The 16227-nt window shown below is 36.5% G+C and overlaps 1 protein-coding gene across 9 annotated transcripts in view; it reads left to right on the top strand.

Annotated features, from left to right (window-relative positions):
- The window catches only part of Nnt (nicotinamide nucleotide transhydrogenase), a 92929-nt gene extending 77300 nt beyond the window's left edge, over positions 1 to 15629 (top strand). For all 9 annotated transcript variants that reach the window (XM_076857310.2, XM_076857307.2, XM_076857315.2 and 6 more), the window contains 3 exons: positions 10225 to 10343; positions 11756 to 11871; positions 14691 to 15629. In XM_076857310.2, the coding sequence (XP_076713425.1) occupies positions 10225 to 10343; positions 11756 to 11871; positions 14691 to 14840 (385 nt within the window). In that variant the 3' untranslated portion in view covers positions 14841 to 15629. The remainder of the gene's footprint in view (positions 1 to 10224; positions 10344 to 11755; positions 11872 to 14690) is intronic.
- The last annotated feature ends 598 nt before the right edge of the window (positions 15630 to 16227 follow it).

Genomic DNA, 16227 nt, shown 5'->3' with positions numbered 1-16227 from the left:
TTTCTCCATTTTGTTTGGTTATTTGTACTTTTAAGAAGTGTCTATTCAGTTTGTTTGCCCATTTATTGAATGAGTTAATATTTTTTTGTTTGGTTATGAGATTTTTGAATACTTTATAATTAATTCTGCCAAAAGGGGAGCTAGCAAAGATTCTTCTTTTTTTTTCTGTATAGGTTTTTAATTTAATGATATTCCATTTATTAATTATTTCTATTATTTCCTGAGGTATAGGAATCCTATTCAGATAGTAGTTGCTTATGCCTGTGTTTCTGGTCCTAGGCCTAGATCTTTTATCCATATGAGTTGATTTTTATACAGTGAGACAGGATCTGGTTTCATTCTTCTACATATGGACAGCCAGTTTTCCCAGCACTATTTGTTAAAGAGGTTGTCTTTTCTTCAGTATATCTTTTTGGGATCTTTGTCAAAAATCGGGTGACTGTAGCTATGTGGGGTTGTCTCTGTGTCTTATACTTCTTTCCATTGGTCTATGTATTTGTTTTGATACCAGTACTGTGATGTTTTTATTACTGTGGTTCTGTAGTATAATTTGAAATCGGGTATTGTGATGCCTCTGGCTTTTTCTCTTTATGCTCAGGATTGCTTTGACTACCTGGGTCTTTCATATTAAATTTAGGATGTTTTTTCCTGGTTCTCTGAAGAATAATACTTGTATTTTGATGGGGATTCCATTGAATTTGTACATCACTTTGGTAATATGGCCATCTTAATGTTAATTATGCCTATCCATAAACATGGGAGGTCTTCCCACTTTTTAGTGTCTTCTTCAATTTATTTTCTGTTTTATAATTTTCATTATGGAAGTTTTTCACCTACGTGATTAGGTTAGTTGTAAGTATTTTTCTAAAGCTATTGTGAATGGAATTCTTTTTCCTAATTTCTTTCTCAGTGGACTTATTATTGGCATGTAGAAAAACTATTGATTTTTGTGTGTTGATTTTGTATCCTACATTGCTGAATTTGTTTATCAGCCTTAGAATTCTTCTGATGGAACATTTGGAGTCTTCTATATAGTAGGCTCATATCATTTGCAAATAGGGATAATTTGATTTCTTTCTTTCCTATTTGAATTTCTTTTATTACTTTCTCTTGCTTAAATGTGCTGGCTACAGTTTCAAGTACTATATTAATTAGGAGTGATGACAGTAGATATCATTGTCTCATTCTTGATTTTTGAGTGATTGCTTTCAGTTTTTTCTCATTCAGTATTATGTTGGCTTTGGGTCTGTCATATATAGGTTTTATGATGTTAAGTTACCTTTATCCCTAATTTCTTCACAGTTTTTATCATGAAGGGGTTTTGTATTTTTGTCAAAGACCTTTTCTGCATCTATTGAGATGATTATATGATAAGGGTTCATGGTTTTATTTGTGTGTGCATTATGTTTATTGATTTATGCTTGTTGAACCATCTCTGCATCTCTGGAATGAAACCAATTTGATTGTAGTGTATGATATTTTTAATATGTTGTTGAATTCAATATGCTAATATTTTATTAAGGATTTTTATATCTAAGTTCATCAAGGATATTGGTATGTTGTTTTCTTTCCTTGAAGTATCCTTATTCAATTTTGGTTTCAGGGTGATATTGGCTTCATAGAATGAGTTTGGGTATGTTTCCTTTCTTCATATTTCATGGAATAATTTGGGTATCATTAATATTAGTTTTTCTTTAAAGATCTGATATAGTATAGCTATGAATCTGTCTAGTTTTGGGCTTTTCTTTGTGGGAAAGTCTTTTATTACTGCTTCAGTCTAAATTGCTTGTTATTGGTTGGTTTAGTTTTTTTTTTAATTTTCTTTTTTTTTTAAGTTGTTGATGGTGTTTATTTTAATTTATTTTTCTGTGGTGCTGAGGATCAAACCCAGTGCCTCACACATGCTAGGCGAGCACTCAACCACTGAGTCACAACCCCAGCCTGGTCTGTTTAGGTTTTCTATGGCCTCTTAATTCAGTATTGGTAGGTTATATGTGTCTAAAAATTCATTAATTTATTCTATATTTTCCAAATTATTGGAACATAAGTTTTCAAAAAGTTTCTAATTATTCCTGGATTTCAGTGGTATCTTTTCTAATAGTGTCATTTTCATCTCTTATTTTATTAATTTGGATCTTTTCTCTTTTTCTTTGGTTAGTTTGGCTAAGGATTTGCCAGTCCTCTTAATTTTTTTCAAAGAACCAACTCATTGCTTCATTAATCCTTGGTAGTATTCTCTTCATTCCTATTTCATTTATTGCAACTCTTACCTTTATTTTTTTCCCTTCTACTAGTTTTGGAATTGGTTTGTTGTTTTTCTGTGACCTTTGAATGCATCATTGGGTTGTCTTGAGATATTTCTCAATATTTATACAAGGGAGAACTACCTTAGCTGTCTCTCACAGGTTTTGGTATGCCATCTTTCCAATTTCATTTGATTTTAAGAATGTTTTAACTCACCCCACTCCCTGCCAATTTCTTCAGTGACCCATTCATCTCTCAAAAGTGTATTATTTTATCTCCGTGTATTTGAATAGTTTCTGTAGTTTTTCTTGCTATTGAATTCTAATTTCATTCTATTTTGGTGCAAAAGGATGCAAGAGATTATTTCAGTTTATTTATATTTGCTAAGACTAATATATTTTTCTAATTTTTGAGAAAGTTATGTGAGCAGTTACAAAGAGTGTATTCAGCTGGTTTTGGATAAAATAATCTGTAGATATCTTTAGAGTATATTTGATCTATGATATAGTTTAAGTCTTTTGTGCCTTTGTCAGTTTCTATCTGGATGACCTGTCTGCTGTGAGAGTGATGTGTTGAAATCCCCACAACTATTGTATTGGGGCCTAGAAATCCCTTTATATTGAGTAAAGTTTGTTTTATGAAATTGGTTGCATATTCAAGGAACATTTATGCACATTAAGGGCATAAATATTTATAAGTGTTAATCTGTTCTTATTGTATGTTACCTTTACCAGCACATAATGACCTTCTTTGTCTCTTATTTTGTCAAGAGTCAACTTTGAGAGTTGTCACTCCTGCTTATTTTCAGATTCTGTTTGCATGGAATCTCATATTCCATTCTTTTACTTTCAGTCTGTGAATGTCTTTGTCTGTGAGGTGTGTTTCTTGGAGGCAACATACAATTCGGTCTTGTTTTTTAAAATTCAGTGTGCACTCTGTGTCTTTTAATTGGAGAATAAAGATCATTTATATTCAATGTTGTTATACAGAGGCATGTATTACTTTCCTATCTTTTTGTTTTTTCCTAATGTTAGATTGTTGCTAATTCTCATTTGCTTATCTATTTTTTTAACAATATTTATTCTTTCCTATGTTTTCTTGGTTATTTTTATTTTCTTCTGTGTGGAGGATTTCTTTAAGTATCTTCTGCAATGTTGGCTTAGTGGTCAGAATTCCATTTGTTTATACATATTCCCAACTTATGTCCTGTATAATAATTTGGTAAATGTAAGAGTTAGATGAATTTTGTGAGCTTCTCTAGCAAATTATCAAAACTAGGGAAAGCCTGATTGGTCAGAAATATAGGAGAAAGCTGGTCTTATAATGGGCATCTGAAGTGGTAGCACTCTTGTGAGATGGGCACAAAAGTGTGGAGTTGGATACTCACTTTAAGTAGTTAGTGTCAAAATTGAATTAGATGATAGGACATCCAGCTGATGTCTGAGGAGTAGAGAATTGGTTTTTGGTATGCAGAAAGCCACACATTTGGTATCAGATATTTGAGGAGAAACACTATCAGACCATCCATGTATTGTTTTTGGATTTAAATTCCTCAGAGTTTAAGGGATGCTTGTAAATGTTTTGCTTTGTAACGGAAAGGGTCAGACTAAGAGGCATTTTTCTTTTAAGCATATTCATATATTCAAGTCTTTAATGATTTTTTAAATTGTATAGCTTGTAGCATTATTGAAACTATGGAGCACTGTTGTTTTCAAAAAACATTATGCATTGTATTGAAACAGAAAACCCTTCCTGTAACATTATTTAACCTATTCCAGCACACCTAAATTGGCCTTTCTCAAATCTTGCCTACAAAGAGTTCCATAGCCTTTGGCATGATGTGGACTCATAATAATAGCTATTTAATATTCTTCCGGAAAATTGAGATAAAGTAGCTTGCCTAGTAACACACTAGTTAATCTGAACTTTTAACAAAAGCATCTCTTAAATTGAAGGGTTGCGCTGACTATATTTTTATAGTAGCTAAGAGTTCAGACCCTTGATATTGAAAGACCCAAGTTTGTACTGTACTCATAAACATGAACTGTTATATATCAATTAAACAAACACCCCTAACTTTAATCCCATCTTTACTATTTACTAAAAACGGTCATATAGCCATATAGCACATTTTTAAGAGTATTAGCCATTATTATAAAGCATATGCCGTGATCTTTTTCATTTACATTCTTTTTTTCCTTTTTTGGACACAAGGGAACACAGCTCCAAAGCCAGTTTATTTAACTGAGATTGAGTGATATGCCTAAAATCCAATTCTAGATGGAGATTCTCAAAGATTATTAGAGATGGGATAAAATAATATGTGAGAAATCACTTTATAAACTGTATCATAATATAAAAGTATCAAGTGTTAATTTATTTCAAATGATAAGTTGTTTTTTTTCCTACTATAAAAACTATACAACTTTGGGTTGTTGATGTGGCTCAGAGTGTTAGTGTAACATGTCTCTGGGTGTGATCGCCGGTACTGCAAAAAGAAAAAAACTACACATCCTCGTAGAATATTTGAAAAAAACATATAAAAGCAGAACAAAAAAGTGATTACTTATTATACCTCTGCCTAGAGATAATTGTTTCATTTCATTATAGCACTAGTTTCCATTTTTCTTAAAACATAAATTGCTAATTTTGGAACATTCAGTGATCACAGGTAGAAAATTATATAGATAGGAGTTTGATTAGAGGGAATGTCTTTTTTTTTTTTAGTATGACAAAACTGTGTATTTGCATTTACTTTCTATGTACAATATGGATTTCCTTATACATCAGAAAAAAACAATTTTGACTCCCACAGCTCAGTGGTGGAGTGCATGCCTAGTATGTGTAAGGCCTAGGTTCAGTCCCCACCATCCAAACCAAATTCTTCTTCTAAACGTATAATCTTGAACTTTAGGATAATTAATCCAGGTGCTGCCCTGCCAGCTTCCAGTCTTAACAGTCTCACAGGATATTTTTCTGGTTAGCTCTGCTTGTTCCTCCAGTCTTGGCTCTTGCAAATACTGCAAATATGGCTTAAACCAAAAAGATAAGTAATGTTCTACAGGCCAACATAACTCAGCTTGAATACTGGACAGAAAGTCTAGTCAGGCCTTATGTCTTTGTACAAGATTTTATTAAATGTCTTTAAAGAGCAACATCCAGATTCCAGATGCAGCTGCCAAGGAGACCCTGTTATACAGTAGGGACTAGCTGGGGCATGGCAGGCGGCTCTGGCTTCCTACCCTTCTGTTCTGAGATGGGGGTGATGGACAGCATCTAATCTTTTTTTTTTTTTTTTTTTTTTTTTTATTTTTTTATTGGTTATTCAAAACATTACAAAGATTTCAGAATCACATCGGTTACACATCCACATTTTTACATAATACCATAATAGTAACTGTTGTATTCTGCTACCTTTCCTATCCTCTACTATCCCCCCTCCCCTCCCCTCCCATCTTCTCTCTCTACCCCATCTACTGTAATTCATTTCTCTCCTTATTTTTTTACCATTCCCCTCACAAACTCTTATATGTAATTTTGTATAACAATGAGGGTCTCCTTCCATTTCCAAGCAATTTCCCTTTTCTCTCCCTTTCCCTCCCACTTCATGACTCTGCTTAATGTTAATCTTTTCCTCCTGCTCTTCCTCCCTGCTCTGTTCTTGGTTGCTCTCATTATATCAAAGAAGACATTTGGCATTTGTTTTTTAGGGATTGGCTAGCTTCACTTAGCATAATCTGCTCTAGTGCCATCCATTTCCCTGCAAATTCCATGATTTTGTCATTTCTTAGTGCTGCGTAGTACTCCATTGTGTATAAATGCCACATTTTTTTTATCCATTCATCTATTGAGGGGCATCGGGGTTGGTTCCACAGTCTAGCTATTGTGAATTGTGCTGCTATGAACATCGATGTGGCAGTATCCCTGTAGTACGCTCTTTTGAGGTCTTCAGGGAATAGTCCGAGAAGGGCAATAGCTGGGTCAAATGGTGGTTCCATTCCCAGCTTTCCAGGAATCTCCATACTGCTTTCCATATTGGCCTCACCATTTTGCAGTCCCACCAGCAATGTATAAGAGTACCCTTTTCCCCACATCCTCTCCAGCACTTGTTATTGTTCGACTTCATAATGGCTGCCAATCTTACTGGAGTGAGATGGTATCTTAGGATGGTTTTGATTTGCATTTCTCTGACTGCTAGAGATGGTGAGCATTTTTTCATGTACTTGTTGATTGATTGTATGTCCTCCTCTGAGAAGTGTCTGTTCAGGTCCTTGGCCCATTTGTTGATTGGGTTATTTGTTATCTTATTGTCTAGTTTTTTGAGTTCTTTGTATACTCTGGATATTAGGGCTCTATCTGAAGTGTGGGAAGTAAAAATTTGTTCCCATGATGTAGGCTCCCTATTTACCTCTCTTATTGTTTCTCTTGCTGAGAAAAAACTTTTTAGTTTAAGTAAGTCCCATTTGTTGATTCTTGTTTTTAACTCTTGTGCTATGGGTGTCCTATTAAGGAATTTGGAGCCCGACCCCACAATATGTAGATCGGAGCCAACCTTTTCATCTATCAGACGCATAGTCTCTGATTTGATATCAAGGTCCTTGATCCATTTTGAGTTAACTTTTGTGCATGGCGAGAGGAGGGGATTCAGTTTCATTTTATTGCATATGGATTTCCAGTTTTCCCAGCACCATTTGTTGAAGAGACAGCATCTAATCTTTGGGTTCCATGATGCTCATATGGTCAAGCAGAGGCTTCTTAGGGACAATCTTACCACTTGAGTCCCCAGGCAGCATGATCTTTACTTTGATGCCCAGCACACCCTGTCTGAGCAGCACATGATGCATAGCAGTGTCAACATAGTAGGTAACAGGATCCCCACTGTAGATCATCAGCCTATCCATGAACTTCATGGATTTAGCTCTCTGTCCTTGGAGTTTCCCAGACACTGTGGCCTCATAGCCATTGGCCCCACTCTCCATGATGAACAGCAGCACACCATAGCAGGCCCTCCATACAGCAAGCCCTCCTAGGAGTTTGTATTGCCGTGATTCTGTCTGGGCAATGGCACACAGACCTCTTGTGGCCACCTTTTCAGCATAAATCTCTACATGCCCTCAGGGAAGCCAAATTTTTTCTGAACTACTGTGGTCAATTCCTGGTTCTGCCACCCCTTCTAAGAACATTCTGTGTCTTGGTGGCTAAGATAATGATTTCTGTCCTGGTTGGTATAACTTGGACCTCAACTCCAGAGTAGCCATCTTCAGCCAGCTCTTGAGTGAGAAACTCATTTAATTCAGCTTTGAAGATGCCATCAGCAAAAACTTCTTGGAAATTTGCATCCAAGAGGGCATGTCTTGATGTCTATTTCCCATCAATTACAAGTTCCCCAATAATTCAAACTCGTTGTCACTGATTTTTAAGATGTGGAAAACCATTCGTTACTTATCTGCGCAAAATAAGTGGCCATCTTCTAGCTCTTTTTAGGTTTTATTTTTGGGAATGGGTCAGTACCCATGCTATTTAATTTCTTTCCAACAGGCCACCCCTGTTTTAAGAGCAGGAAGGCCTGGTTTGGTAGAAGTTTGTGTGAAAAGTAACAGAGCATCTTAAATGACCATAAGTTTTGTGTGAACCAGCAATGTATGTGGCAGCCATAATGATAATGAAGACTTAGGCTTCACCAATGGAAGATTTTTGGATGTGATTTTCTTGTTGTGCCTTGATGCATCTAGATTATGTCCAGCATATTATATGTACTTTGGTGTTCAGAAGTTTCAGGTAGACATCGACAATGTCCAACAGGTGACTCAGATAGCCTGTTATTCATTGAGCTGTTGAAAGAACTGTGGCTGTTGTGCTTATTCGGCATCCGAGAGACAGTTGAAGGAATCTTCATGTAAAGGTGGGAATAGATTCATTATAGTTCCAGACTTTGGAAAAAAAATGAGACGGGGTTTCTCTTTGGCTTAATATGTTTATGTGCACACATACACATAATTTATTTTTTTGGTTTAATATAAATGAATACTTACATATGAATGAATATACACATACACACATATTCATATGGTCTAGTATTGGAATAGACCATAGAAGGGAGTTTCTAGTCACTGAAGGGAGTACATTTCTAATCATTGTATTTAAGTTGAGTTGGATGGATCCCAACTAAGTAATACTATAAAATGTGTTTATTCATTGAATTTAATCATTCATTCATTTATTTAATGTTGAAAAACATGTATACTTAGAGTTAGCCAACTGGACTCTGTTTAGATCATTCTAGTTTTGTTAGCAACGTCCAAAGCATCATAATCATCATAACCAGTCAAACATATGCCGTCTTTTCTCCATGAGGCCCGTTCACTTTGGCTCCATCAATGTCATAGAGCTTCTTCATAACCTTTTTGTCTTGGTGCTTGCTGACCTGGACATGTACAATCAGCATGAATGTGTTGTTGTCTTCTGACTTCTTCATGGTCCACTCAGTGGTCAGGGGGATCTTGATGAAGGTGTAGTGGTCAAGCTTGTTTCTCCTGTGGGTGTTTTCCCAAGGGTATGTGAGCTGTCTCTGGAGCCTCAGTGTCTTAGAATGCCAGAAGTGAGTGACATGTGAATCTGCTTTTCTTCTGGCTGTGGGACACCCTTCAACATTTTGGCCTTCAGAGCCTTTGCTTTGCTTTTGGCTTTGGGATGGATGTGAACTTCCTTTTTCACTTTCAGCATCATCTTGGTGAAAAGATCATTCATTTGCTTTTCATGGAGTCCTTCCTATATGCCAGGCACCATGACCTGTGCTTACAGGGTAAGAGGTTGTATTAAGAAACTTTAAAAATCCCATTATATCTGTGGTTGAAAGAAATTGCTTGATGTTCTTATTTCCTTTGCCTTAAATGTGGAGATCTGATTGTGTATTATTCATTGTCTTTAAAAATTTTTTTATTAATTTTTTATATATGACAGTGGAATGCATTACAAATCATATTATACATATAGAGCACAATTTTTCCTATCTCTGATTGTATACAAAGTATATTCACACCAATTCGTGTCTTCATACATGTACTTTGGATAATGATGTCCATCACATTTCACCATCATTTCTAACCCCATGCCCCCTCCCTTCCCCTCCCACCCCTCTGCTCTATCTAGAGTTCATCTATTCCTCCCATGCTCCCCCTCACTACCCCACTATGAACCAGCCTTATCTGTTAAACATTCCATTGTGTTACTATCATATTTTCTCTGTGATACAGAGTAATGCTTTATACTATTCTCTGAAGGATTGTGGACCTTTAACATCATGTATGTGCAATATTTTATTTTCCTACCTTTCAGCTTAAGGGTCAAAGTTGAATGTGGAGTCAGTTTTTGATGGAATAATGTTGAGTTTTCATTGGAAAAATTTAATTCCAGGTTGGCTTGATATGTTTTTAAAGATTTAGGATTTATTGCAGGGTGTAGTGGTGCATGCCTGTCATCCCACTACTTCAGAGACTGAGACAGGAGGATTGAAAGTTTATGGCCAGCTTGGGCAACTTAGGGAGACTATCTCAAAATAAAAAGACTGGGGATGTTGCTCAGTGGTAGAACACCCCTGGCTTCAATCCCAAAAAGATTCAGGATTTATCTGAAAGTATCATAAGAGAACATAATGTTTTTGAATGTGACAGGATATTATTTATTAATATTGTTTGAGGTTCATTGCACTTAAAACATATATGAAGGAGTCAGGTTCCAGTTACACCCTTATTTTTATGAGGGAAGTTATAGTTTGTATATACTATGACCATGAATCTTTAATGTCAGTTTTGTAGATTGACCATCTATCTGAACAAATTCTACTTTTGCTGGAAGAGATCAGATAGTACCAGGAGAAAGCAGAGGTGCCAAGAACAAAGTGTACAGATTTGGAGGTGATACTGGTCTCTGTACATTTTGGCCTATCAAGTAAGGCCAGCTGTTCATTTGTTTCTTGTCTAGGTTTGGAATTCACCCAGTTGCAGGCCGAATGCCTGGTCAGCTTAATGTGCTGCTGGCTGAGGCTGGGGTGCCATATGATATTGTGTTGGAAATGGATGAGATCAACCATGATTTCCCAGGTAAGTGATAGGGATGGTAAGGATGTTTAAATATTCAAAGTGTGAATAAAATGATGTCAGGCTTAGAATATCAGTTGTGAAATCACTGAAGACTGCCTAGTTGATTAAGCATAATCTCCACAGAGCAGATAGGCAGTCAATATTAAAGTATTGAATAAGGCACAAAAGATTTGTAAGCAGCATGGTTTAATTTTGTTCCTCTATGAAAAGCTGAAGGTGGGTGCAAATCCTGAGGTGTAGTACACAGGTGAATCTGAGGTCTGGGCAGACCTGTTGTTTGAATCCAGGTCCTGACTCTCAGTAGCTATAGCCTTGAACTAGCTACAGGCTCCTCCTCTACAGAAGTGCTTCTGTTGAGGATTTAGTGTCTGATTCTTTCCAGTATCTGAGGTTATACTGGTTTTCAATTGAACCAATTCATGATCAATGAAGTAGTCTTTTCTTTTTTTGAAGTATTAGGACTTCATGAGATAAGGTGCTGTATTTCATAGCTGTCATTGGTAGATATTGAATGGTGATGATATTTGGCCCAGGATCATGTTTGTTAAAATTAGACCAGTTCTTTCTGGCAAGTATCCACTGTAAACTTAAAAAAACAAAACAAAACTGTTATTTGAAAAAAATAATAATGAAATTGTATGTACATCTAGTTGCACATGGCATTTTTGGCAACATCATAAGATATAGTTTAAAGAGAGAATTCAGTCCACTTTAATTTTATGCCCCCTTTAAAATTTCCCTGTTGCTAAATTATATGTAAAACCAGCCAGTTCCAGGAATTATGGACACAGCTTTATATAGTTCAGACTTTTAGACTATTGTCTTTCAGACAGTAGATTGCATCTTAATTGGTCATTTTAAAAGTTGAAAATGGATGCAGATCTTATAAAATCTTATTACTAGCAAGATCCTTTTGGGATTAAAAAAATTATAAAGTGGGCTGGGGATGTGGTTCAAGCGGTAGCGCTCTTGCCTTGCATGCACCGGGTGCTGGTTTCGATCCTTAGCACCACATAAAAATAAAACAAAGATGTTGTGTCCACCGAAAACTAAAAAATAAATATTAAAAAACTCTCTCTCTCTCTCTCTCTCTCTCTCTCTCTCTCTGTCTTTAAAATGTATATATATATATATAAAGTCAGACTAGGTAAATCCATTGGATACGGGTAAGTATAATAAAACAGGCTGTAGTCAATAGGCAAGGTTCAATGAAGGATCTACTACTACTTTTTAGCTGTGTGACATTGTCTCAGTTGGCTAATCTCTCTGATAAAGCCATTTGTGTAGTGCCTGGCACAAGTGAGCCTCCTAAAAATACTAGCTTTTACTATTGTTATTATGAAGTCAGATTGCTGTAATTTGCCTGACCTTCTTTGGTTTTTATATTTTCTGTTTTTTCTCTTTTCACATAGACACTGATTTGGTCCTTGTAATTGGAGCTAATGACACTGTTAATTCAGCAGCTCAGGAAGATCCCAACTCTATTATTGCAGGCATGCCAGTCCTTGAGGTCTGGAAATCAAAGCAGGTAAAGTTTCAGACTTGTATTTCATTCTGATGATCAAAGGTCACTTAAAATATGCACACAGAACTTTCTTTAGTCACTTGATGAGAAATAATGATGCCTTTTAGGAGGCCCAGAATTAAGTATGTGTTTAGAGCCTGGTTCTCTGTATCCAGCTTCTGTCTATGCTCTGGCCACCAGAGAACCTGAGAGAAAGCTTCATCATGAGTAGAACCAGATGAGATTATGTGGATGGACTAACAAAATCCGTAACCACAGCTGAAAAAAGAGCTGTGAGCTTTTGGAATGAGTCTGGCCAGGTTCCAGATGGAGTCCAGTGAAGCAGATGGTTTCCCTCTGGGACAGTGAGTCAGCATCATCGCCTTCATATACCAAGACAAGCACATTTTTTTAATTTAATTTTTTTGAAAGGGAATTTGTATGTTGTTATGGAGTGTCTAGCAGAAAGGTGATTTAGAAATCCAAACAATAACATGGCATAAGGAAGCAAGCTCTGCACATGCACATTATTTTGAAAAAAGCTAGTTGCTAGATTTTGGAGAACTTAAAGGCTTATAAATTTTCTTCTGACCCAGCAGAGGGTATACCTCTTTATTACTCCTGAATCATATCTGCATTTTAAAATATACAGCATAATGCACATTTTTGTTTTAATTTTGTTTCATTTTTTATAAGTATATGAGCTTAAAACAGTATTTGAGATTAGTGTGGGATACAAAATACACTTGTTCATGTTCATATAAAATATTAGTGTCTCAGTAATTGATATTTGAATTTGCAGAATGCATTACTTCACTATTCATGCAGTGCATGAATATATTTTCACTGTTCATATTTCATTAATAACTGACTAGACATTCATAAGGACAGTATCCATAACACATGTCATTAGAAATGTCTATAGCACATCAATTGACTTATCCCTTTTATTGTGCTTTGTAGGAGCATTCTGTTAGTGATTAGTTCTGTCCTTGAGAGAAGCTGGATTGTTTTTTGAGATTTTTGTCCCAGAACTTTCTGATATTCTTTTTTTTTTAAAAACAGTTATTTATTTATTTTTATGTGGTGCTGAGAATCAAACCCAGGGTCTTGGACGTGACAGGCGAGCATTCTACTGTGGAGCCACAACCCCATCCTCTGATATTCTTTAATAGAATATCATTTCTTCACTCAACTTCATTTATTTTAGGATTTGTAGTAGGAATTTATGAGTATGGTCACACATTAAAAATTAACATTGATATAAGTAAAAATACAGTTAAAGGGGCTAGGGTTTTAGCTCAGGGGTAGAGCACTTGCCTAGTACATGTGAGGCACTGGGTTTGATCCCCAGCACCACATGAAAATAAAGAAACAAAATAAAGGTATTGTATCTTTCTAGAACTAAAAGAAAAATACATTTTTATTATGTAAATTTTTTATTTACATATGACAGCAGAATGCATTACAATTCTTATTACATATATAGGGCACAATTTTCATATCTCTGGTTGTATACATAGTATATTCACACCAATTTGTGTCTTTATACATGTACTTTGGATAGTAATGATCATCACATTCCACCATCATTAATTACCCCATGCCCCCTCTCTTCCCCTCCAACCCCTCTGCCCTATCTAGAGCCACCTGTGCCCAGAAGGTTCCAGTGGGCTCCTTCCTCCCTTTTTCATCTTTGCAGCTGTGACGGGAGGCCTGGTGTCTCCTGGATGGGGAGGGGTCCTGAGCCGACATCTACCCTAAGGAGCTCTGGGGGTTGAGTTTTCAGTCCCTGCCACCTTCTGGGCCTTTGTCCCTGCTGTGGCATGTGGGCAAATGGCGGTCACTTTCCAGACTTGCCGAGTAGTCCCTGGAGAGACCACTGTGGGGAGGGGCCAAGTGGATGGTCACCTGGCCCCTGGGTCTGACCTGCATGGGGTGAGGAGCTGAAATTTCCTGGGGTGAGAGGAAGGAAAGCATCCCCTGCACATTGGTCAAGCTGTGGCTATTGGCTCCCGTGTGTGTCCTGGAGACTGCAAGGCAGGGCAAGTAGAGTTGGGGGGACAGGGCAGCTGCAGACAGGAGGTGCCTCAAGGCCCTGAGGACCTGGAAGCAGCTGCAGCTTCCTCAGGTGTGTGACCCTGGCCGTCCCATACCCCAGGCCCTGGTGGACACAGGCTCCTGCAGGGCCTCTGCTCTGTTGGCATTTCATGATTGTTCTGGGGCCTTAGTTGGTCAACTGCAAATGGTGCCCATGCATGCCAGCATGGGGCAAGTGGGTACCTGGGGCTTGCTGAGCCCCGGGGGTTGGAGGGTCCTTCTCAGGCTCTGGGTAAACCTCGTTAATACCACTTGGTGCCAGGCAGCACCAAACCACCCCTGGAGCAGTGGCCGCGTCTCCTTGGACAAAAAAAAAAAAAGAAAAAAAAATTTAAAAACACTCCTGATATATTTTAAAAGTCCCTGTACTGAAGACTTAGTAATGAAGACCTGGTATGCTGTTACACAGTTTGGTAACTTTCAGTAATATAATATATATTTCAAAAAACTTGAAGGAAGGAATTTGGATGTGTTCACCAAAAATAAATAGCATTGAAGAAGATAGATATGTTTAGACTGACTTAAACATTATACAGCATATGCATGTATTAAAATTCACTTAATACCCTATAAATATGTGTGATTTTAACATTTTTATATAGAGTATAAATAAAAAAGAGAAGTGGACAAATTATAAAAAATAACAACAAAAAGCAAAGTTAGGGAAGGGCACTGTTTGTGTGTCCAGCAGTCCCTAACCAGGTCTGTTAAAGACACTCTCTCATTTAACCCTTGTTTCTTAGGTCATTGTCATGAAGAGGTCTCTGGGTGTTGGCTACGCTGCAGTGGACAATCCAATCTTCTACAAACCCAACACAGCCATGCTTCTAGGTGATGCCAAGAAGACATGTGATGCACTGCAGGCAAAAGTTAGAGAATCCTACCAGAAGTAAATATCAAAGCCCAAGTCAGTATCTGATGAGGTTGCTGCTTCAAGCTGTAGGAACAGGCAGAAAGCATCAGTATTTGTGGCTTATCCACATCTGTAGCAAAGCTCTTGGAAGAAAAGGAAGACTAAAGAAAGCCAAGAAGATAGAGGAATATTTTTCAAGAGCAGTGATCCTTCAATTTTATAAAAAATATTGAAAATTTTGAATGTTTATCTGTGCATAATTTTTTGGGGGCAAAAGTATTTTATAAAAGGAGAAAGAATAACTTCATTTTAGATATAATTCTGCTGGATTTTTAAATTCCCCTTCTGTAACCAAGAATGTTTTCAGAAGTTGAATGTTTAGGATTTCAGGACTTAAAATTTGTTTGGGTCTAAAAAATACAACACAATGTAAACATTGCAAATACCTGCATTTTTGTTTTCTCAGCAGATGTGACTAATTTGAAACTTTTGTCAGTTCCTAAGCTGTCCCATTGCATTTTAACCATAGTTTGAATTGATCTGATTAAATCTGTCCTAAGTTTTCAAACTGTACTTCAGATTCCAGATTTTAGCAGTATATTTTCTCACTTCTATTTTGATACATTAAAGGACTATATAATCTTTTTGAGATGCTGGAAACAAATTATGTGCTTTCTATGTTCAATGAAACAACTTGAAATTAACATTAGTATTTTTGAAAACCCCATTTCCAATTGGAAATCTCTTCAATCAATTTAGTACTGTATTAAGTGCACTTGAGTGGAATTCAGCTATTTGACAAATAAAATGAATTTATCATGTTTGCAAAGTGATGCAGCAATTGTCTCTTGTGACAAAAGGCTAACATTGAATAGCTCTGTTTTACTAACTTTGGGGGAAGTCTTACTACTAGGAAATAGATGAAATTAATCTGTCTTAACTGTTTATAAGAATGTTTTTTTTTTTTCAAACCAGTGTGTCTTGAGGTCTCATATAGTTGATGATATTTGAGATGAATGGTGATACTTTGTTTTAAAGCTACTTCTTTGTTTTCTGAACACCAGTAAAGATCATGACTTTTATAGAAGTTTAGTTTTTCTTTGTGACTTTAATAATGTGCCCAAAGTTCTCAATATAGGTGAATGTGTGGATCATAATTAGAATATCTATTTCTTTATATAATCAAATTGGTACTGAGTTTCTCAAAACAATTATTAACCTATAAAAAACTATCTCTGAGCCAGAAAATGAAATAACTGGTGCAAAATTTTTAATTGTGTTGCTCACCTTTACCGATGTATAGTATAGGTTGGTTTGGTATTCAGTTTGTTTTGCTGTGCCTGAGATTAATGGTGGGGTGTGTGTGTGTCAGTCAAAGCAGGAAAGACTCCTTTAAAATTTGTAAGTAATAAACACAATTTGTTGAT

The sequence above is a fragment of the Callospermophilus lateralis genome, chromosome 5, assembly GCF_048772815.1.
Source record: "Callospermophilus lateralis isolate mCalLat2 chromosome 5, mCalLat2.hap1, whole genome shotgun sequence".
NCBI lineage: Eukaryota > Metazoa > Chordata > Mammalia > Rodentia > Sciuridae > Callospermophilus > Callospermophilus lateralis.
The sequence above is the reverse complement of the archived record's forward strand: the minus strand, read 5'-3'. Positions and strand labels throughout refer to the sequence as shown.